The 22,588-nt window shown below is 37.0% G+C and overlaps 1 protein-coding gene across 1 annotated transcript; it reads right to left on the bottom strand.

The window, feature by feature from the left end:
• Positions 1-668: 668 nt before the first annotated feature.
• LOC124541581 (U4/U6 small nuclear ribonucleoprotein Prp3) lies at positions 669-22,495 on the bottom strand. Its single transcript, XM_047119497.1, has 15 exons — positions 22,112-22,495; positions 20,850-21,014; positions 20,277-20,451; positions 19,811-20,009; positions 18,221-18,304; positions 17,203-17,324; positions 15,417-15,605; positions 13,970-14,097; positions 11,966-12,156; positions 6,395-6,542; positions 5,147-5,300; positions 3,527-3,582; positions 2,321-2,470; positions 1,554-1,686; positions 669-870 (listed from the first exon to the last, which is right to left on the bottom strand). Exons 1-15 carry the CDS (start codon positions 22,237-22,239, stop codon positions 757-759), a joined length of 2,136 nt encoding a protein of 711 aa, XP_046975453.1. The 5' UTR covers positions 22,240-22,495; the 3' UTR covers positions 669-756.
• Between the last annotated feature and the right edge of the window lie 93 nt (positions 22,496-22,588).

The following is a 22,588-nucleotide window of genomic DNA, read 5'->3' as shown; positions in this document are numbered from 1 at the left end:
AATGAAAAAAAAAAAATATATTTTAGTAAAAATTAAAACAGTAAACTTTCACGTTTATTAATCCAAAAAATAAATTATAACAGATCAAATGTCAACAAGAAAGGCTTATGATAAATTTAAACATAAAAATTCAACATTTTTTTTTCTAAGGCAATATTAGCAATGCCCCAGATTTATTAAAAAATACTAATATTCCATTTTCTTTCTTTTCATACTGCTCTATTCAATACAGAAGTATTACACTTTCTTACTAATGGTCAATTGAAACAGTACCACCGGTTCAGAAAAGAAAACACCCTGACCTCAGAAGAACCGGCGAAAGAAACTCAGCGGGTTTTAACATGTTAATTAAATACAATTATTTAAATTAATATATCCTGCGTGGAAGTAAACAGGTACCAACTCCACGCTTTTTTATCATCTATAAAATCTTGTATCGAATAATATGCTTTTCTACCAATGTATTTTTTACAAACGATTTGAATTTACGAGACGGTAAAGTTAAAAATGTCTGCGGGATTTTACTATCGAAACGGATACCTTGCCCGAAGAAGGATTTATTGACTTTGCGGAGTCGGAAACTTGGCATTATAAGCTTATCCGTATACACTTATATCACCCCTCTATTTTATTGGTTAAAAAACAACCATTAAATAAAACAATTCAAAGACATTTCATGTATTTATTTATAATCTTTTACACATCTTTAAAACTGCATGTTAGTCTCTCGTAGGGGTCTCCCTCTGGGGCTCCCGCCTAGGGCTCCTCCGCGCCGGCGCCGAGCACGGCTCCGCTGTAGGCGAGGTCCCAGTAGTGCTCCACGCCGTGCTTACTAAACAATTCCCTCGCTTGTTTCTCTGTCGGCATCACCTGGTAGAAACAAAATTATTAAAATTGTAGAACTAATATTAATAATGGTCCAGAAAAGCTACTGCACTGCCCCCTACAAAGCTACATGATAAAACTAGTATAAATAATACAATTAATATATTTACTTTGACCATCAATAAGTTAGTGTAATGGTGTTTAACAACGTGGTAGGGCTTAGTGCAAGCCCGTCTGGGTAGGTACCACCAACTCATCAGTTATTCTACCGCCAAACAACAGTACTCAGTATTGTTGTGTTCCGGTTTGAAGGGTGAGTGAGCCAGTGTAACTACAGGCACAAGGGACATAACATCTTAGTCGCCAAGGCTGGTGGCGCATTGACGATATAAGGAATAGTTAATATTTCTTACAGCGTCATTGTCTATGGGTGATGGTGATCACTTACCATCAGGTGGCCATATGCTGTATCCAACAAAAAACAACTAGCAACCCGCCGCAACTTCGCACGGTTGCAATACATTAATACATATAGCACTCAGGAACAATGTATCTTTCGTTTAAAACATTTTTATAATCAGAACATTAGTTCCACATATTTACCCCTACATACAAACAATCACATCCCACCCCTATTACATCACTAACATGAGGCCTTAGCCCAGCGGTGGGAAATTTACAGGCTGCTACTATACTTGATATCACTGACATCAGATCCCCTGTCTCACCTTGAACTTGATGTCCCCAAAGGCCCTCTTGGCGGTGGCGCCCTCCCACACGAGGTGGCAGCTGTTCCCGGTCGGTTGACCGTCAGCATCTTTGACCATCTCCTCCTCCCATTTGATACGATGCAACATCAATCTGTTGAAAAATACAAAATATTCTACACTATAAAAAAACTAGCGACCCGTATTGCACCCGGCTTTGCACGGGTGCAATACTGATCCATACATATAATAAAATGGAAGTGTCTGTTTGTAATATTACAATGCATATGTGTGTATACACGGTACATATACCAATATAACATTTTTTATAATTTTTGTCTGTCTGTTTGTTCCGGCTAATCTCTGGAACGGTTGGATATTATTAATTTAAAATTAACGTCACTTTCAAATTCCAACTTAATAAATAACAGACTTCCATACAAACTTTCAACCCATACTTCACCCGTTTTTTATCTTATTATAATTTAATTTCCAAAATTCTACTATTGAACTAGCCTTTTTATACATTTGAAAGTCCATTTTCATTCCTTTTTTTTCTGACACTATGTGGTAGAGTCAGAAAAAAAATCCAATCGTCAGCATCTTATCAACATAAATATTTGCATAAGTATATATTATTGGACTCCTCCAACATAATAATTATTCTCCAATAGTGGTAGTAATGGTGGTAGTGTTTCAACTGACCATCAATAAGAAAGTGTAATGCTTCTATATTGAATAAAGTTATTTGAGTTTGAATGATTCCGGATGTAACCGGTCCGACTGACCGCTTGTACTTGGCGTGCTGCCTGGGCCCGCCCTCGACGACCACGACGCAGCATCCGCGATGCAGCAGCACGCAACCCGTCATGTGCAGTTGCTGGGCATTCACCTCCACCTTGAACTTGGCAGACGCGCACTCGAACAGGTCCTTAACCCTGGAGGGGGGGTAATTAGCAGTCACCAGGGATACCATGATTGATGATCACCAGGGATGATGATCTAACATTAGGGGGGGGGGGATTAGCAGTCACTAGGGATACCACGATTGGGGATCTAACATTATAAATGCGATTGGATTGATACTTGTCACCCAATCCGAAATTAAACTAACATGACTGCATTTTTTAAACGATGAAATAGAGTAACTACTGAATTTCTTGTCAGTTCTTCTCGGTATAATCTACTTTCCGAACCGGTGGTAGCTTCACTTAATCGTTAATTAATTTAACTTAATTGAAAAGTGCTTGTAAAAGCCTACTTGAATAAGGGGGGGGGGGGGGAATTTGCGGTCAACAGTAATACCTCTTAATTATACTATAAATGCCTTAACGGATCTGAGTGAAATTTGGCGTAGAGATAGATTTAAGTCTGGAATAGCACGTACGGTGATTTTTAACTAAACCAGCACCACAAATAACCACCGTTAATAAAGTGGTATCTCATGTATTTAAAAAAAAATAGATCTTCATGTAACGTATTATATCTACTAATAAGTAAATATAATCTTTCTTATGCTGTAGATACAAGTAATAATGAAAGAACACTTGATCTGAAATTTTAATATAATTAAATCATTTTTAGCTGACTTTTATCTAGTAAGGTTATCATATATGGCTAATTTTTTTTCTATATTCCTTTTTAAATACTTGATTGGGCTTTGTGTAAGCCCATATATAAGGTACCACTCAACAAATATTCTACCACCGTATACATAGTATTGTTTTGTTCCAGTTTGGAGGGTGAGTGAGCCAGTGTAACAAACGACATATAAGTTATCGTTCTAGACATAACATTACAATTACTACCTTATCATTGACGACGACATGTGAGAAATTGTATTATTCTGACAGTGGCGGTATCTACGGTGGTGACTGCTTACCATCAAGTTAAATTACCTTTATGTTAACATATATATTATGTTAATAATAATATATTAGATTTAATGATTAGTATAGATTATCCAGTAACGTGAAACCAGCAGTGGGGCGTACCTGTAGACAGCCACGTGGACACTCATCGACGTGTCCTCCCGTATCTTTCTATCTATCTGAAATAGATAATAAAAAAAAAGTTTATAACAATCTATATATCTTAAATTCACAAGCAGGTCGCAACATATTAAAATGACTACCATATATTATTATGTGCTTAATTTGCGAGGGAAAAAATCGTGAGGAAACCTGCACGTGTCTAATTTCAACGACATTTTGCCACACGCCAATCCCAATCCTCATTGGAACAGCGTGGAATGCTCCTAACCTTCTCATCAAAGGGAGAAGATGCTTTAGCCCAGCAGTGGGAAATTTACAGGCTGTTGCTTTCGCAACTGTTATTGTATCTGTAATATTGCGTGTGTGAGCGTTAGGACGAATCTCTATGAAGATACATGTAGTTACGTGAGGGGGGGATTGTGATATGTATGTTTGTCAGAATCTGTGTGTATGTCTATAAGCATGCTTAGGCTTCCTAACTGTACTACCTAAAGCACAACTAATTCATACTGTTCTACATTTTAATAAAACAGTTTTCCAAATGTCGGATCTACCACCAAACCCACCCGTTCCTCATCCCATTCCTCTTACATAAACAAGTTTATGTTGTCTTAAATTTTCAAAGACAAATTTCATAGAAATTCTGCCACATGTGTATTCCACCAACTCGCATTGGAACAGCGTGGTGGAATATGTTCCAAACCTTCTCCTCAAAGGGAGAGGAGGCCTTAGCCCAGCAGTGGGAAATTTACAGGCTGTTGCTTTCGCAACTGTTATTGTGTCTGTAATTTTGCGTGTGCGAGCGTTAGGACGAATCTGTATGGAGATACGTGTAGTTACGTGAGGGGGGGGGGGGATTGTGATATATATGTTTGTGATATTCTGTGTGTATGTCTATTTTCACAACACCGAAGCGTACTAAGGCTTCCTAAGTACACTGTTCTATATTTTACTAATACAGTTTTCCAAATGTCGGATCTACCACCAAACCCACTCATTCCTCATCCTGTTCCTCTCACATATACAAGGTTACAACAGTTCATCATGTATAGAAGACCACGTGTGACCAGATACCTTCTCTCTCCTCCCACCCGTTCCTCTCACATATACAAGGTTACAACAATTAATCGTGTATAGAAGACCGTAGAAGACCGTGTGTGACCAGATACCTTCTCTCTCCTCCCACCCGTTCCTCTCACATATACAAGGTTACAACAATTAATCGTGTATAGAAGACCGTAGAAGACCGTGTGTGACCAGATACCTTCTCTCTCCTCCCACCCGTTCCTCTCACATATACAAGGTTACAACAATTAATCGTGTATAGAAGACCGTAGAAGACCACGTGTGGCCAGATACCTTCTCTCTCCTCCCACCCGTTCCTCTCACATATACAAGGTTACAACAGTTCATCGTGTATAGAAGACCGTGTGGCCAGATACCTTCTCTCTCCTCCCACCCGTTCCTCTCACATATACAAGGTTACAACAGTTCATCGTGTATAGAAGACCGTGTGGCCAGATACCTTCTCTCTCCTCCCACCCGTTCCTCTCACATATACAAGGTTACAACAATTAATCGTGTATAGAAGACCGTAGAAGACCACGTGTGGCCAGATACCTTCTCTCTCTTCTGGTCCCTGGTGAGCGCGCGCGCCCTGTTGGCGTCGAGGTGCGTCTTCTGGCGCTTTGCTATCTGCTCGCGGACCTTCGCCTCGATGGCGGTCGGGTCCTGCACCGCCTCCGTGCCCAACGCCCTCATCAGGTTCGATATCCTGAAAAGTAAATAAAGTAAAGTAAAGTAACAGCCTGTAAATTTCCCACTGCTGGGATAAGGCCTCCTCTTCCATTAAGGAGAGGCTTTGGAACATATTCCACCACGCTGTCCCAATGCACATGTGGCAGAATTTCAATGAAATTGGACACATGCAGGTTTCCTAACGATGTTTTCCTTAACCGCCGAGCACGAGATGAATTATAAACACAAATTAAGCACATGAATCAGAGGTGCTTGCCTGGGTTTGAACCCGCAACCATCGGTTAAGATGCACGCGTTCTAACCACTGGGCCATCTCGACTCTCCTGTACAGCATCAGCGACAAACTCGAATTAATTATTTATTTATTTAATGCCACACTGTATATATATAATTACAGGATTGTGCCCCAATTCGATATTACAGCACTTTAAAAAGACAAATTTAATACATCTATCCATGTTATAATAATATATATAATATTAAATTGTATATGATATATTCCAAGCAGCAACTATTGTGAGTTCACTCATACTGCAACAAAACAAATCAACTCTGTCTGCTATCGCATTGAGAGTACGTAACGTTATTATTATCCAAATATATATACAGTGAAACTTGGTTAAGTGGGACCTGGATGAGTGAAATAGCTCCATAACTGGAGCTCATGCTGCGGTCGAGATGGCCCAGTGGTTAGAACGCGTGCATCTTAACCGATTATTGCGGGTTCAAACCCAGGCAAGCACCGCTGATTCATGTGCTTAATTTGTCTTTATAATTCATCTCGTGTTTAGCGGTGAAGGAAAACATCGTGAGGAAACCTGCATGTGACAAATTTCATCGAAATTCTGTCACATGTGTATTCCATCAACCCGTATTGAAACAGCGTGGTTGAATATGTTCCAAACTCTCCTTAATGGAAGAGGAGGCCTTATCACAGCTGTGGGAAATTTACAGGCTGTTACTTTACTTAATTTAACAATGCTATCGTTTATGTGTTAGTATTTTAGTATGTTGTCTATTTTTTCTCTATCTATATTTTCTATTCTATGTAAGGGCCTCTTGCGGCAAAAGCCTCCTCCAAATGTCGCCAGCTGATAGTGTATAAGTTACCTCAATTTCGGTTCAGGCGGCGCCTCGAGTCCCAATCGAACTTTCTCTTGTTCCTCCTTCCAGGCCTCCCTCCTGCTTTGCCTCCTCAATTTCTTCCTCTCCTTTTTCGTGAGGAAGACTGGCATGTAGGTCGGTTTTAATGGTTCCGCTGTGATTTACATAACGAGAATATTTATTGACAGTCTATACTTACATATATACAGTGTTATTTTATATATCTATGTATTCCTGTTTGGAGGTGATAGGGGTGTAATGTGCGATAATTTCAACCCCCATATGCATGCATACAAAAGATAACCATTTTTGAGTTATCGCGCTTATTAGATTTTTTTTAAAATAAGTCGAAAATGCAATTTCAAAAATTTATTTAAAAAAAGTATCAATTACAATCTATTTTTTTTCTTCTGATTTATAAAAACGATTAATCCATGTATATTATTATTAGTTATAGCTTTTAATATCTAAATGGTTCAAAACCAGGCAAGCGGTACTGAATATTCCTGTGCTTAATTTGTGTTTATAATTCATCTCTTGCTCGGGAAAAGGAAATATCGCTAGGAAACCTGCATGTGTCTAATTTCAACTGCATGGTGGAATATGCTCCTAACTAGTGATGTGCCGGATCGTATAAAATGTAGATACGCGGATACGGATCCGAATACGGATATTTGTTGTCAAGATCCGCTGATACGGATACGGATACGGATCTTAACTTTTTTACACAATCTGTGATAAATCAATTACTGTTAGAAAAGAACATTGCACGTGCCTCGAAGGGTTTTTTGCTAGTATGTTAGATAGTGATGATGACGACGAGCAATCTGAAAATCATATATCAGATACGAAAGCTAATTTGCTCATCGAATATATGTCAGAAAAGAGATTACCAAGAGATCAAGACCAACTGAAGTATTGGGAAATTAACACTAAAAAGTTTGGAGGTCTTAGTCACATTGCTCGTACATATTTATCATCACCTGCAACAAGTATTCCAAGTGAGCAATTTTTCAGTGCAGCAGGAATTGTTTATAATCCTCATCGTAAAAGACTTTTGGGGGACAGAGCTGCCAAATTACTCTTTTTGATGTATAATATACCATTACTTAATTTCAATTATGACTTATAATTTTTTTTAAGTTTCATTAATTGTCATTGTGATTTTAATCTAACATTGTATGTGTCACGCAGTATTAGTTTTGTTGATTAAAAATTATTTAATTCGAATTTAAAATATTACGAAGATCTAAGTTTTTTTTATTGTTAATTAAAAGTGATCTCATAACTTTTTATACTACTGATCTCATTAAAAAGCTAGTTTATTTAGAACCTTGAAGTTATATACTATTGGTATGATAACTAATGATAAATGATAAATATGATAACTACGCCAAAGATTGCAACATAAAGGAGCCAAATATTTGATTTTAAGAAATAAAAAAATATCCGTATTGAATTTAATAGTTTTTTATTTCTACCTATTGGCCTATTAAAGGCGAAGGGTAAGGCGCACTAGCGACGCCTCTTGCTGGAAATTGTTAGCTACTAAACCGAATCTTTTTTAAGTAATTGTGGACCGTCACAATCTCGGCAACTGGCGTCACTAGTACGCCTTACCCTTCGCCTCAAAGAATATATTATCTATAAATTTAAAATTAATAAGGTAAATAGATCCGCCAGATAGATCCGCCAAAAAGTAACGGATTCTGATACGGATACGGATCTTTCTTCTGCCTCGAATATCCGCGGATACGGATACGGATACGGATATCCGGCACATCACTACTCCTAACCTACTCTAACGGAGAGGAGGCCTTATCTCAGCAGTGAGAAATTAACAGTTACTGTAATAGTATAAATGCGAAAATAATTTAAAAATTTAAAATAAATTTCTCTGTATGACGTTCTTCCACGGTTAAAATCCTAAACCAAATTTGATGATATTTTGGTCTTTATACCTTATTAATTTAGAATTAATCTCGAGCTTAATAAACAATAACATCGTGAGGATACCTGCATAAGTATAATTTCAACTTAATTCTGTAAAGCATGGTGAAATAAATTCCAAAAGTTTCTCCTCAAATTACCCCACCAGTGGGACATATGAGTGTTAAACTTTACTTCATAAAGTAAATATAATCTAATTAATATTTAATCCAATTGAGTAAATTCATATATATTGATTGTTTTGTCGAAAATATCCTTGACTTTGATAAACATACAAATATATGTTTCATAGAAAACAACATACTAATAATATACAAAACACATCATTTACGAATTTAATTACGACGCATTATCGCAAACAACTTCCTCTATATTTTTTCACGTTAACATACTATATATATAAAACATACAACACATAATTTGTTCATAAAATATACATAAAATACTATCATACATAAATATTTATTTAAGTAATAATCAAAAATCATTTTATTTTTATTGAAGTACGCTGTTATAAGCGTCATCGAATTATTTAACAACTATCTTAAGTGAACCGGTTCGGAAAGTAGATTCTACTGAGAACAACCGGCAAGAAACTCAGTAGTTACCTTATATAATCATCACATATTTGAGAAATATTATTTAAATACAATATATAAAATATCCTGCCTAAAAGTCACAAGTATTAAATCCACGCTTTTTTATCATATATATAATCTTGTATTCAATAATATGCCTTATTTATTTGAGTCAACAAAAAAAAATGATTTATGAATCGTAATTTTAAGTACCAATTCAGAATCTAAAATGAACAGAGAACTGACAAGAAACTCAGTCGTTACTGAAAACATATTAAAAACTAACTATACTCAATATTAAAACGATTATAAAATAAAGACATTAATCTAATATCGAAAAAAATTAACGACATCCCAACATTTTACAACCAAAACTCAGCTCTATCTCTCTTACTCTTTAGCGATAACACCGTGTGTTGAATTCATGCAATAAAGTAATAAATAAATAACCGACCGAGCAAAGTTGAACGTTAATACATATATTTGAACACAGATAAGCTACAACGAAACACAGCTAAAAGGATAACACTGTCATTAACAAGAGTGAGATCACACAACGCGGTTCAAAATGTTAATACCCATTGTCATAATCGTCACGTTGGTACAAATCATAGCAAAGAGTCATAACTACAACATAAAAATACCTAAAAATCCCGATTTCGATATACGCGTAAGAAGAAATACTGTTATAACAGACACAGATGCCTTCAGAGACACAATCATAGATGATATACTTCAAGAAATTGACGAAGATCAAACGATAAGAATTCTAGACGAATTAGAAAACATTATAAACAAACAAATAACAATCAGTGAATCTAAAACAATTAAACAACATACAGACAATCAAACAGATACGCCTTTAAATGACAACATAAAAATCCACCATGATACAAATGTCAATCAAAACGTAAGTACCGATTTCGATACAACTACAACAGAATCAATAGACGATGAACTAGATACGAGCGATTTTATAAGTAAACTTGTCAACATAATAGTTAATACCGATGAATCGGAAGAGATTATAAAAGATAAAAACGCAAATAATCAATCAGAAGATACTCCCATAGATTCAGATGCAACGCTTGAAAATTATAATGTAAAGATAGATAAAATAAGACAATACATTGATGATATATTAAAAACAGACGAATATATTCTAAAAGATAAATTAAAAAAAGAAAATATTGAAACGAATGGAGATAAAACGGCCGAAAACGAACCAGTGATAACCCTTTTTGATGAAACTACAACAAAATCAATAGATAATGATTTAGAAAACACAGACTTCATACTTAAACTTAACGATATAATCAAAGATCTTAAATCGATCGTAACATTGAATAATACAGATAGAACAGCGGAAAATAAAGATAAAAGATCAAAACCTAATCTATCTATCCTTGAAATAATCACAAAAGATAGATATAAGAGGAGAGCGTCGCCAGACAGCGTCATTACCAACTTCTTCAGCACAATGTATAACAAAGTATACAATATAACACACCCAGGTAATCCGAGCACTGAAAACAATAACATACAAAATAACTTCAGCGTTAATTCAAACTATAACCAATACAACGATATATATAACCAACATAACATCAATAACAATAACGCCTACATAAATAACCAGGATATATATAATCGACAGAATAACAATAACAACTTCATAAATAACCAGGCGAACCAATATTATAACAATTACAACACAAATAGATATAACGACTTACGATATCCCTTATACACACCTACCAATAATACATATAATAACATATACAATACGCCGTATAGCAACGCATACCGTACGTATCCATATAACTATGGATACAATTATAACCCATACTATAATAACCAATATAACAAAAATAACTCTCCAATTAATAATAACCAATCCATTAATAACTTTACGGACTACAAGGATAGCGTAGATGTTGATACAACGACCGAATCTACTATTATACAGGGATGTATATTGTGTAGTTATGTGGGGTGTCCGGTTAATTATAAACGGGTGGGTTACATGTGCGTCAAGATGAGGGGTTGATGTATTTGTTTCTTATTTAAATAAATTTTCCTAACAAAATTAATCTGAAACTGTTTTTTTTAGTACATTTTAATATTATATTTTTGTATTTTATTCATTTTGTGTTATTTATTTTTATTTATTATTTTGTGGTGTGCAATAGAGTATAATTCATTCATTCATTCAGTCATATTTTTCAATAAAAGATTATAAAGACGATAAAAAAGCTAGGAATTAATACTTGTGGACTTCCAAGCAGGATAAATTACATATATGATTGTATTCAACTAACATGACTGTATTTTTAAGTGTTGAAAAAGAGTAACTACTGAATTTCATGTCGGTTCTTCTCGGTATAATCTACTTTCCTTCTTTCTTTTCCTTGTTAAAGCCTACTTGAATAAAGTATATTTTGATTTTATTTTGAACGCATGCATAGCACACATATTAACTATATTTTCCGACATCTTACAGACGACAACTGCTCATTACACAGTATATAACAAATTCGCTCAACGCTGTCGCTATGTATGCTTAGATCTTTAAAATTACGCAACCGATTTTGATGCGATTATTTTAATTTATAGATTGACTCAAGAAGAAGGTTATTGTATATAATACATAAACAATAGTAAAGAAGCACTGATCATTTTAGAAGTTTGTGATGTGATGTCGTAAATAAACAAATTCTGTAGTATATTTAGTATCAGCATTATACTCGTGCGAAGTCAGACCATTCATCCGATGATTGCAAGTTTGGAAGACATTGCACGGTTAGGTGGTTGTATATATTACATGGACAATAGTAAAGAAACACTTCATTTTAGAAGTTTGTTATGTGATGTCGTAAATAAACAAATTCTTTAGTATATTTTATAAGCCGGGGCGGGTGGCTAGTTAGACCATTCATACGATGATTGCAAGTTTGGAAGACATTGCATGGTTTGGTGGTACCACCAGGTGTACTCAAGTTTGGAAGACATCGCACGGTTTGGTGGTACCACCGGCCGCCGTACTCACTGGGAGGCCTGAGCTGCTGCGGGTGCTCCACGAGGTTTGTGATGGCGTCCTCGTTGACGTTGTCGACGATGTCGTCGGCGCCCAGGTTGCAGGCCTCCACGCGCTGCGAGCCGGAGCGCCCGTCGCCCGCCGCCGAGCGCTGGCGCTTCGCCTCGCGTTCCTCCGGCGTCATCAGGATCACGCTGTCCCACCTTCGGACAAACATATATAATGTTATACTGGATTTTTGAAAAAACATTTTTTTTGTGGTATAGGTTGGCGGACGAGCATATGGGCCACCTGATGGTAAGTGGTCACCATCACCCATAGACAATGATGCTGTAAGAAATATTAACTATTCCATACATCATCAATGTGCCACCAACTTTGGGAACTAAGATGTTATGTCCTCTGTGCCTGCAGTTACACTGGCTCACTCACCCTTCAGACCAGAACACAACAATACTGAGTATTGTTATTTGGCGGTAGAATAACTGATGAATGGATGGTACCTACTCAGACGGGCTTTCACAAAGCCCTACCACCAAGTAAATAGATAAAATATATTAATATTGCTATAAATACTGAATCAAACAATTATTTGGTGGTTTTGAGCAAGCAACTTTAAGCAGGTACTATACACTCATCAGATATTTACCAAAGCAACCGCTGAAGAACTAAGAATATATAAATATTTCATTCATCATATCATTTATATAATATATAAATTAGACATAATATCTACTGCTGAATTGTCAAAATATGTCTGTCTGTGTCATATATTCTCGATCGGTGAAGCAGATGATCGCTCATACTGAGCACACGAAAATAGATCTTAAGGTGACGAACCTTTTCTTAGCCTGACTGTACATATATCAGTAAATAACAATCTAGAATGAATATAAAGATTCGTGTCTCTGTAATGTGTGTGTGTGTGCCCCCCCCCCCCCACTGTCATCTAGTCTGAATATAAGGATTCATGTGTCTGTAATGTGTGTGTGTGTGTGTGTGTGTGAGTGCCCCCCCCCCTACTGACATCTAGTCTGAATATAAAGATTCATGTGTCTGTAAAGTGTGTGTGTGTGTGTGTGTGAGTGCACCCCCCCCTACTGACATCTAGTCTGAATATAAAGATTCATGTGTCTGTAATGTGTGTGTGTGTGTGTGTGTGTGTGCCCCCCACTGTAATCTAGTCTGAATATAAAGATACGTATGTCTTTAGTGTCTGTGTGTGTGTGTGCGCCCCCCCCCCACTGACATCTCGTCTGAATATAAAGATTCATGTGTCTGTAATGTGTGTGTGTGCCCCCCCCCCACTGACATCTATTCTGAATATAAATATTCATGTGTCTGTAATGTGTGTGTGAGTGTGTGCCCCCCCACTGACATCTAGTCTGAATATAAAGATTCGTATGTCTTTAGTGTCTCTGTGTGTATGTGTGCCCCCCCCCCACACTGACATCTAGTCTGAATATAAAGATTCGTATGTCTTTAGTGTCTCTGTGTGTATGTGTGCCCCCCCCCACACTGACATCTAGTCTGAATATAAAGATTCGTATGTCTTTAGTGTCTCTGTGTGCCACCCCCCCCCCACACTGACATCTAGTCTGAATATAAAGATTCGTATGTCTTTAGTGTCTCTGTGTGTATGTGTGCCCCCCCCACACTGACATCTAGTCTGAATATAAAGATTCGTATGTCTTTAGTGTCTCTGTGTGCCACCCCCCCCCACACTGACATCTAGTCTGAATATAAAGATTCGTATGTCTTTAGTGTCTCTGTGTGTATGTGTGCCCCCCCCCACACTGACATCTAGTCTGAATATAAAGATTCGTATGTCTTTAGTGTCTCTGTGTGCCACCCCCCCCCCACACTGACATCTAGTCTGAATATAAAGATTCGTATGTCTTTAGTGTCTCTGTGTGTATGTGTGCCCCCCCCACACTGACATCTAGTCTGAATATAAAGATTCGTATGTCTTTAGTGTCTCTCTGTGTGTGTGTGTGAGCCCCCCCCCCCACTGACCACTCGATGTCGGGCACGCGGTCGTAGTCGGGCACGTCGGCGGCCAGCAGCGCCAGCTTGGTGGCGGACGAGATGCCCGTCTTGCGCGCGATCTGCGATATCTCGTTCTGGAGCTTCTCCAGTTGCGCCTGCGCATGACACATTACCAATTTACATCTTATGGATATCGGTGATAAGACCTTAACGGATCATTATTAATTAAGGTCATTATTATTAGGTACTTCTTTAGATGGTTTCAAATAAAGTGTTGTTGTGTTCCGGTTTGCAGGGTGAGTGAGCCAGTGTAACTACAGGCACAAGGGACGTAGCATCTTAGTCCCCAAGGTTGGTGGCACATTGACGATGTAAGGAATAGTTAATATTTTTTACAGCGTCATTGTCTATGGGTGATGGTGACCACTTACCATTAGGTGGCTCATATGCTTGTCTGCCAACCCATTCCATAAAAAAACCCTACTGGAAGTGAATAAGATTAGAATAGGTTGATCACAAGATTCGTTTACATGTTGTGGCACTTCAGCGTAATAGGCTATTTGACTGGTTTTTAAAATCCATTTTATATTATTCAGTAGAGGTTAAGGAACCCAGTAAAGGTTGATCTTTTTATTTGTAGCACATACTTGCCGAAAAATATCATATTAAAAATCCCATATTTGAATAGCGCGTGAAAACGCTCCTTGGACAATATGGCGCTGCAATGGGGTGACGTCACTTGCCTGCATTTTAATCAGTGGTACACATAGCAGGCAATCAAGGTTACAAAACAAGTGACGTCATCATAAACCCGACCGATCAGGAGCGTTCCGTCTCACGTGACAAACGTTAAAAAAATCCATTTTTGTTGATGTATTTTCTGAATAATCTCATTATTATTGTGAACTCTTGAACATTAAAAAAATGCCTTTGTTTTTCATGAATTTCTAAATAAATTCATCAATATTTTCAACTCTCGTTAACAAAATAACCATTTCTATACTCATAATATATAATGACTACAATAATTGACACTTTATTTATCGCATTGTCAAATAGCCTATTGGAGTCTATAGTTTGGTGATAGGTTAGGGGGGGGGGATCCTCAATAGTTTAGTGATTTTGTTTTTCATGAATTTTTGAATAAATTCATCAATATTTTCAACTTTCGTTAACAAAATAACCATTTCTATACTCATAACATATACTGATTACAATAATTGACACTTTATTGTTCGCATTGTCAAATAGCCTATAGTTTGGTGATAGGTTAGGGGGGGGGATCCTCAATAGTTAGGTGAGTGTTGTCAGGGGGGAAGAGGCTCTATATCTCAATTGTCAAGGGGGGGGAGGGAGGGGGGCTCTATATCTCAATTGTCAAGGCGGGGGAGGGAGGGGGGCTCTATATCTCAATTGTCAAGAGGGGGGAGGGAGGGGGGCTCTATATCTCAATTATCAAGGGGGGGGGGGTTACCTTCATGCGCAGGCGCTCGGCGAGCTGCGTGAACTTGCCGGGCTCGTGGAAGCGCAGCGCGCGCTTGGCGCGGGCGGGCGCGCGGGCGCGCACGCGCGCGTCGTGCCAGCGCGCGCCGTCGTCCGCGTCGCCGCCCGACGCGCTCAGCTGCGCGCGGAACTCCTCGCGCCGCTTCGCGCGGATGTTGGCCTGCAGACCACACGTGTTAACACTCCACGCTCATTGGTTTACATTCGACTGTAGTTCATTACTAATATATATGTAAGAATATTAGGCTCAGCGAAACGAGACCTTTGACACTATTCCGAAAAAACAAAACAAATGTAAATTCAAGATGGAGACGTTGATTTTCATATTTGACACAACGTGCGCTGTCTTTGACAGGATGAACGTATACTACTACTACTACTAAGTGTACTACTCAGAGCTCATTACAGTAATTTACTAATATATATGTAAGAATATTAGGCTCAGCGAAACGAGGCCTTTGACACTATTCCGAAAAAAAAAGAAAATGTAAATTGAAGATGTCGTCGATTTACTACTCCACGCTCATCGCATTACATTCGACTGTAGTTCATTACTAATATATATGTAAGAATATTAGGCTCAGCGAAATGAAGCCTTTGTCACTATTCCGAAAAAACAAAACAAATGTAAATTCAAGATGGAGACGTTGATTTTCATATTTGACACAACGTGCGCTGTCTTTGACAGGATGAACGTATACTACTACTACTACTAAGTGTACTACTCAGAGCTCATTACAGTAATTTACTAATATATATGTAAGAATATTAGGCTCAGCGAAACGAGGCCTTTGACACTATTCCGAAAAAAAAAGAAAATGTAAATTGAAGATGTCGTCGATTTACTACTCCACGCTCATCGCATTACATTCGACTGTAGTTCATTACTAATATATATGTAAGAATATTAGGCTCAGCGAAATGAAGCCTTTGTCACTATTCCGAAAAAACAAAACAAATGTAAATTCAAGATGGAGACGTTGATTTTCATATTTGACACAACGTGCGCTGTCTTTGACAGGATGAACGTATACTACTACTACTACTAAGTGTACTACTCAGAGCTCATTACAGTAATTTACTAATATATATGTAAGAATATTAGGCTCAGCGAAACGAGGCCTTTGACACTATTCCGAAAAAAAAAGAAAATGTAAATTGAAGATGTCGTCGATTTACTACTCCACGCTCATCGCATTACATTCGACTGTAGTTCATTACTAATATATATGTAAGAATATTAGGCTCAGCGAAATGAGGCCTTTGTCACTACTACGAAAAAAAAAACAAAATGTAAATTCAAGATGTCGTCGATTTTCATCTTTGACACAACGTGCGTTGTCCTTGACAGGATGAACGTAATCTATGGATATTGTATATTAAATATTATGAAGATAAACTTGTGTGTGTGTGTGTGTTAAGCGTAGCGTAGTAAGTCAAACATATTATACACGTACAATAAAACTTAAGTGTCTATTTGTAATATTAAAATAACCGCTTCTTACTGAAACCCTATGTGTACATGGTGCATATACCAATTTTTTTTTTCAATTTATGTCAGTATGTTTGTCCAAGCTAATCTCTAGAACGGCTTGACCGATTTTGACGAAACTTTCACTGACAGATAACGGACTATAAAGAGTAACATAAATCACAAAAATAACTTATTTGTTAAATTCCAATGCGCACAAAGTCACAACCACATTATCCCATGAAAACAGAGGACATCGTTGAACCAACGATAATAACTCGTGAACCTTAAGCGTGGGCGCGACGTGCGTCAACTGGACCCTCTTCCCGCTGGTGTCGATGGTGCGGCCCTCGCGGTCCAGGATGAGCGGCGCCGGGCCCGACGCGCCGGCCGCGGCCAGGGCTCCACCTGACACAAATACCATTCAGACATCATGTGAAAATACATAAACTTGTACATAACCCAGCATGTTTCTTAACTTACATTTATAAACAAATTAAATTAACAATAAATTAGCATGGAACAACCAAAATAAATATCAATATTTATAAAATAATTATAAATCCTGCCCTTATCCCAATTCTATTTGGGGTCGGGGCAGCATGTCTTCTCCTTCCATACTTCTCTGTCAGACGTCATCTCACAAGTGACATTCTCTCTAACCATATCGTCTTTCACACAATCCATCCATCGTTTCCTTGGTCCTCTACCTCTATATCCATCCACATCCATGCTCAAGACTTTCCTCACAATATGTCCCTCATTCCTCCGCATTACATGCCCATAATAGACAGCTCCCTTCCACATAACTTCTCGGCTATCGGTGTCACTTTCAAACTTCCTCTTATATACTCAAACTCAAATAACTTTATTCAATATAGAAGCATTACACTTTATTGATGGTCAATTGAAACACTACCACCGGTTCGGAAAAGAAATTACCCTGATCTGAGAAGAACCACCGAAAGAAACTCAGCGGGTTTTTTTTTTGTTTGTCTCATCAATTATTTAATATGAGATCATATTAAATCAAACAATTTAATATGAGATTAAATAGCCAGGAGGCGATCTACTACTACTATTCCTTACTCTATCCATGCGCGTAATACCACACATTCCTCTCAGCATTCTCATCTCCACAGCATGCAATTGTCTTTCAGTCATCACTTTTGTGGCCTCATCCCCTTTTTAGCCAAATTTTTAAATACCATTTATAAATTTGATATAACGGTCTCAATAAGAAATTTTATTATCTCTCATAAAAAAAAAAAAAAACTATAGACCCCATAGACTATAGACCGTACCCGCTAGCTTCCTCTGTATCCTGGCCTGGAGTTCTGCTATCTTTCTCTGCTTCTCCAACTCCTCAGCAGTTATGGGTTGGGCGGCTGAAATTAAAATTAAAATTCTCTTTAAAAATCATCATTCTCTTGGTAGGGTTTTGAGTTATTTTGACAAAAGGTACCCATTTACTATTATTATGTAATGGTTCCTAGGGTATGTGGTCAATGGCTATGTAAGAAATGGTTGATATTTATTCCAGCACTCATATCTGTGGTTGGTGGTAAGCACCTACCATCAGGTGGCGTTTTAGCTCATTTAAATTAAATCAAATCAATTTTATTCAAGTAAATATCACAATGAAGCGTTTTTGAATCATCAATAGTATAATACTACCTACTATACACCCTTTCGGAAAGCAGCTTCTAGTAAGAAGGAACGACAAGAAATTAGCATAGTTGCTCTTTTCAAATAAACAGGTTAACAATGCTGTCCTTTACAATAATCAGTATCCTGAGATGGAACCCGATCCTAACTCCAGGGGTTTTTTCTAAAAAGTATTACTTTAATGAATAAATCAATATAAATTTTATTCAAGTGGGCCTTTACAAGCACTTTTGAATCGTCGATTTACACTTAAGTGAAGCTACCACCGGTTCGGAAAGTAGATTCTACCGAGAAGAACCGGCAAGAAACAGTAGTTACTCTTTTTCAACATTTAAAAAATACAAAGTCATGTTTGTTAAATACAATTATTTAAATTAATATATCCTCCTTGATAATCAACAGGTATTAACTCCGCGCTTTTTTATCATCTATAAAATCTTGTATCGAATAATACGCTTTTTTTACAAACAAATTAAATTCAAAATTTACGAAACGGCAATGTTAAAAATGTCTGCGGAATTTTATTATAGAAACGGATACCCTGTCCCAAGAAGGATTTATTGAAATTACATATTTATTAATTTATTCTTGATAAACTGTTGTAAATGTTGCATTGATTATATTCCTTAAAACATATTACACAATATAACATTGCACTATTACAAACATATCTACGGTCTGATTGTATGACCTTGACTTTGATCAGATACTATGATGATATTAATTTAATAATTGTATTAACTAACATGACTGTATTTTTGTAAATGTTGAAAAAGAGTAACTACTGAGTTTCTTGCCGATAGAATCTACTTACCGAACCGGTGGTAGCTTCACTTAATTGTTAAATGACGATTCAAAAGTGCTTGTAAAAGCCCACTTGAATAAAGTATACTTTGATTTTGATTTTTGATTTTGATTGCGGGTTCAAACCCAGGCAAGCACCACTGATTCATGTGCTTAATTTGTCTTTATAATTCATCTCGTGCTCAGCGGTGAAGGAAAACATCGTGAGGAAACCTGCATGTGACAAATTGCATAGAAGTTCTGCCACATGTGTATTCCAACAACCCGCATTGGAATATGTTCCAAACCTTCTCCTCAAAGGACGAGGAGGCCTTTAGCCCAGCAGTGGGAATTTACAGGCTAAACACATAATACAATATAACATTGCACTATTACAAACATATCTACGGTCTGATTGTATGACCTTGACTTTGACCAGACACCGGACTCACCAGGTTTGGAGTACAGGACCGGTTTGATGACGCTCGGGGGCGGTATCGCGTTGTTCTGCTGCATCTGCACCTTCAGCTGCTGAGCTGCTGCCGCCGCGGTGCTCACGTTCCTCCCCCCGGGCTCCCCCTTGAGGGCGAGGAGCGCTCGTTTGCGCTCCTCAATCTCCTTTTGGGCGTTCGCCATCATCACCTTTAGGGGGTATGAATTTTTAAATCAACATTAATTCCATTATTTATTCAACTATGTAAAACGTTCATAAATAACTTCATAATTATGTTTCAAAATGTTCAAAATGTTTCTCCAAAATGTTTCTCTACTTACTCTTGAATCAATCTTTCTATTAAAATAAACCGCATCAAAATCCGTTGTGTAGTTTCAAAGATGTAAGCATACATAGGGACAGACAGCGGTAAGCAACTTTGATATAGACTATGTAATGATGATCGAAGCAGGTACCTTAATTTTATCAGCACTCAGACCGGCCATCTTGGACCCAATGGTCTCCCCGTCAGGGAGTATGGAGGGTAGCTCCATGCCGTTATCTGCTTTCTTCTCCTTATCCTCCCTATCCTTATCTCGATCCCGGTCACGTTTCTCGTCCCGGGATTCATGTCTATCGTCATGACGGGATCTGAAAAATATAAAATCATGTATAGGACTAAGCATCATCAAACCAACAATCTACCAAACCTGACCTGACCTCTCTAGGATAGGGTGGCCTTAGTCAATAAGAAAATCAGTATAAAAATCTCTTATATACCTCTATATAAACTAAAAATTCCTGATTGACTGATACATAGTCGCCGAGCGTAAACAATTAAATAATTTTATTGAGGAGAGTTTTGGAAATATTACCCCTAAGGGGTTGAAATGGGGCTTGAAAGTTTGTATGTAATTCTGTCATTTTTTAGTTTAGAAACATGAAACTTTACGATACGTATTTAAGCGTTAACAGATATTCTACCCCTTAGGGTGTAAAATATATAATTTTAACTTAATCTCTAAGTATATTCCAATAATATTAATCACCTCTTTGAATCCTTGTCCTTATCCTTGTCGTCATATTTCCGCTTCTGTGTCTTAGACGTGGAGACCAGCTCTTGGGCGAGAGCAATTACTTTGTCAGCGAGCTTGCTTGCTTTCTTTGAGTCGATGTGTGATGATATCTTGTCTATTATCTTGCGACGCTCATACCTGGTTCAGTGAAGGGAAAGAGATTAATGAAGCCATACTTTTGGTACATCTTGGATTTTAGTCCCAGTGATTGATAAGACAATAGCTGTTTGTAAGAAATTGGTTATGGTCTCATTTTGATGAGCTCCAGACGTTGATGTGCAGAAAAATGTGAGAATTCTTGATTGCTGTTTATTGAATTGTTGTGATAACAAAAAACACATTTAAATAAGTGGAGAAAAGCTGCTGGCCACATAGAGAGCGGCGATATGGCTGTATAAAAAAAAAGTTAATTATGCAAACAGACGTCGTCAGTTTAAAATGAAATAAAATTAAAACAAAACCTGTCAAAGGTTTCAAAATCTCTACTAATGTTATAAATATAAAAGTATCTTTGTTCGTCTGCCTGTCTGTCTGTTGTTCTTTCACTACGAAACCACTGAACCGAAATCAATGAAATTTGCTGTGAAGGAAACTTGAACACCGACACCATAATACCCGAAAGAATATTCTAATACTTAAGTGGAATTCTGTAAGAAAAGGCTTACAGTAATATGCCATTGTGATATTTGTATTCTATACATTATATAATTACAATAGTCAAAGTTGCACATTCAAATCTGACACTTTACGCAAATTGTACAGTGAGTTTTAAAAATAAGAATTATTTTAAAAATTTTTAAGTTTTAAAAATAAGAATAAAAGAATTAAAAAATACACACATAAAGCATTATTTATACATATTTATTGCTATTATATGTATGGATTTGACTCTTGTTGTCAGCATAATGGATTTATAAGGGATTTTACAATACATTACATTAGTATGAGCCTGTGATTTCAGGTGTTAGGTGTCCTATAACCTTTATTGTTTTTACAATGTATATGCTAAATTTCATGATGAACAATTAATACATTAATGTACAACAGACATACAAATAAACAAATACAATTTAGCATATATGTATATTACTAAGAAATTCTTAGGAAGACTATGTATACTTTATTTATATATACGGATAGTTATAATGAATCTATAATTCCTTAAGAAACAAATATTTTTAAATGTTTTCCTACCAGAGAACACGATGAATGTGATATTTTAAATGTAAACTTACCCATTTGTGAGACAAGAAGACACAGTGGAGAGTAAGGAGCTATCGGATTTCCCTATAGTCCTGTAAATAGCGCGGTCTAGGGAAGAGCGTAAATCCTCAACCTCCCTCCTTGATAACTGGTAAGCCATGGTTAAAACTCGTACACAACGAATATAATCCTGAAGTATCCAATACCTTATAGGTTATGTGTCTGGTTATATACATTAATATCTTTTCTCCAGAACTGCACACATTTTTAAAGTATTTAACAGATTAGTTAAATGTTTTGATTGTGGTAACGCATTATTTAAGAAAAAATGCAATATTTATGCGTAATATTTGCATTTACTTTGGATAATCTGACGTAAACAATAATCATAGACCAAAATCAAACGATAATAGAAATTGAATTATAGATATAGAGATCGACACTCCACAGATTAGACAATTATTATTTGTCATTATTTCTATATTGTCCAGCCAAGTGTAAATGAACTG

The sequence above is a fragment of the Vanessa cardui genome, chromosome 28 (genome assembly GCF_905220365.1).
Source record: "Vanessa cardui chromosome 28, ilVanCard2.1, whole genome shotgun sequence".
NCBI classification, from domain to species: Eukaryota; Metazoa; Arthropoda; class Insecta; order Lepidoptera; family Nymphalidae; genus Vanessa; species Vanessa cardui.
The sequence above is the reverse complement of the archived record's forward strand: the minus strand, read 5'-3'. Positions and strand labels throughout refer to the sequence as shown.

Coding starts and splice junctions, on each gene's coding strand:
- LOC124541581 (XM_047119497.1), bottom strand. CDS start 22,239: ATGGCTTACCAGTTATCAAGGAGGGAGGTTGAGGATTTACGCTCTTCC. Junction 17,325..18,220: donor GATACAGAGGAAGCTAGCGG/GTACGGTCTATA, acceptor TATTTGTGTCAG/GTGGAGCCCTGGCCGCGGCC. Junction 1,687..2,320: donor CAGCACGCCAAGTACAAGCG/GTCAGTCGGACC, acceptor ATTTTTCAACAG/ATTGATGTTGCATCGTATCA.